The sequence below is a fragment of the Sphaeroforma arctica genome (assembly GCF_001186125.1).
Source record: "Sphaeroforma arctica JP610 unplaced genomic scaffold supercont1.540, whole genome shotgun sequence".
NCBI classification, from domain to species: domain Eukaryota; class Ichthyosporea; order Ichthyophonida; genus Sphaeroforma; species Sphaeroforma arctica.
The window spans coordinates 42,914-43,551 of NW_014040018.1; the positions used below are offsets into that span (position 1 = coordinate 42,914).

The 638-nt window shown below is 40.9% G+C and overlaps 1 protein-coding gene across 1 annotated transcript in view; it reads left to right on the plus strand.

Annotated features, from left to right (window-relative positions):
* Window positions 1-2: 2 nt before the first annotated feature.
* Window positions 3-638, plus strand: part of SARC_07087 (hypothetical protein) — a gene marked incomplete at its 5' end in the record, with an annotated part of 6,035 nt that continues 5,399 nt past the window's right edge. The window contains 2 exons of the mRNA XM_014298982.1: window positions 3-8; window positions 254-458. Of these exons, the coding sequence (XP_014154457.1) occupies window positions 3-8; window positions 254-458 (211 nt within the window). The remainder of the gene's footprint in view (window positions 9-253; window positions 459-638) is intronic.

The window sequence follows — 638 nt, forward strand, 5'->3', positions numbered from 1 at the left end:
GTATGTATGTATGTATATATATGAAATTGATTGTATCCTGGGTTGCTTATGTGTATTAAACGTTAAATTGATTTTCTTAACCATAATTCTACCAACCTCAAATGGCAACTACACTAGCACATTCAGCGCATGCCTTCGCGCGTATCATTTCGCGTCTTTCTGCAAAACATGTCAGCACCCATCGCAACAACATCAACACACAGTCGTCTCAATCTTCCCGCACAAACTTAACTTTTCCCGCCAAAACCATCAGCCGCTGATCAAAGGGGAGATCGCACCCATACCAAAGCCCCAGACCGTGCGCCAGATTGTGAAGGAGGTTGGGTTGACTGGCATCTTCCGAGGGTTTGGGGCGTGTATGCTGAGGGATACGATCTTCTCAGCCATCTACTTCCCCACTTACGCCATGCTGAAGCTGCTGTTCACGGATCCTCACACAGACACCATCAGTCCCCAGGGTAAGTCTTTGTATAAGTTTATCACTCTTGTGCGTATGTGCTTGCTGTTCTGTATACATATAGATGTAAACACACACACACACACACACATACACGTATATATATATACATATGTATGTATAAATATATATGTATATATATATATATATATTTATATGTATATGTATATAAATGTATATG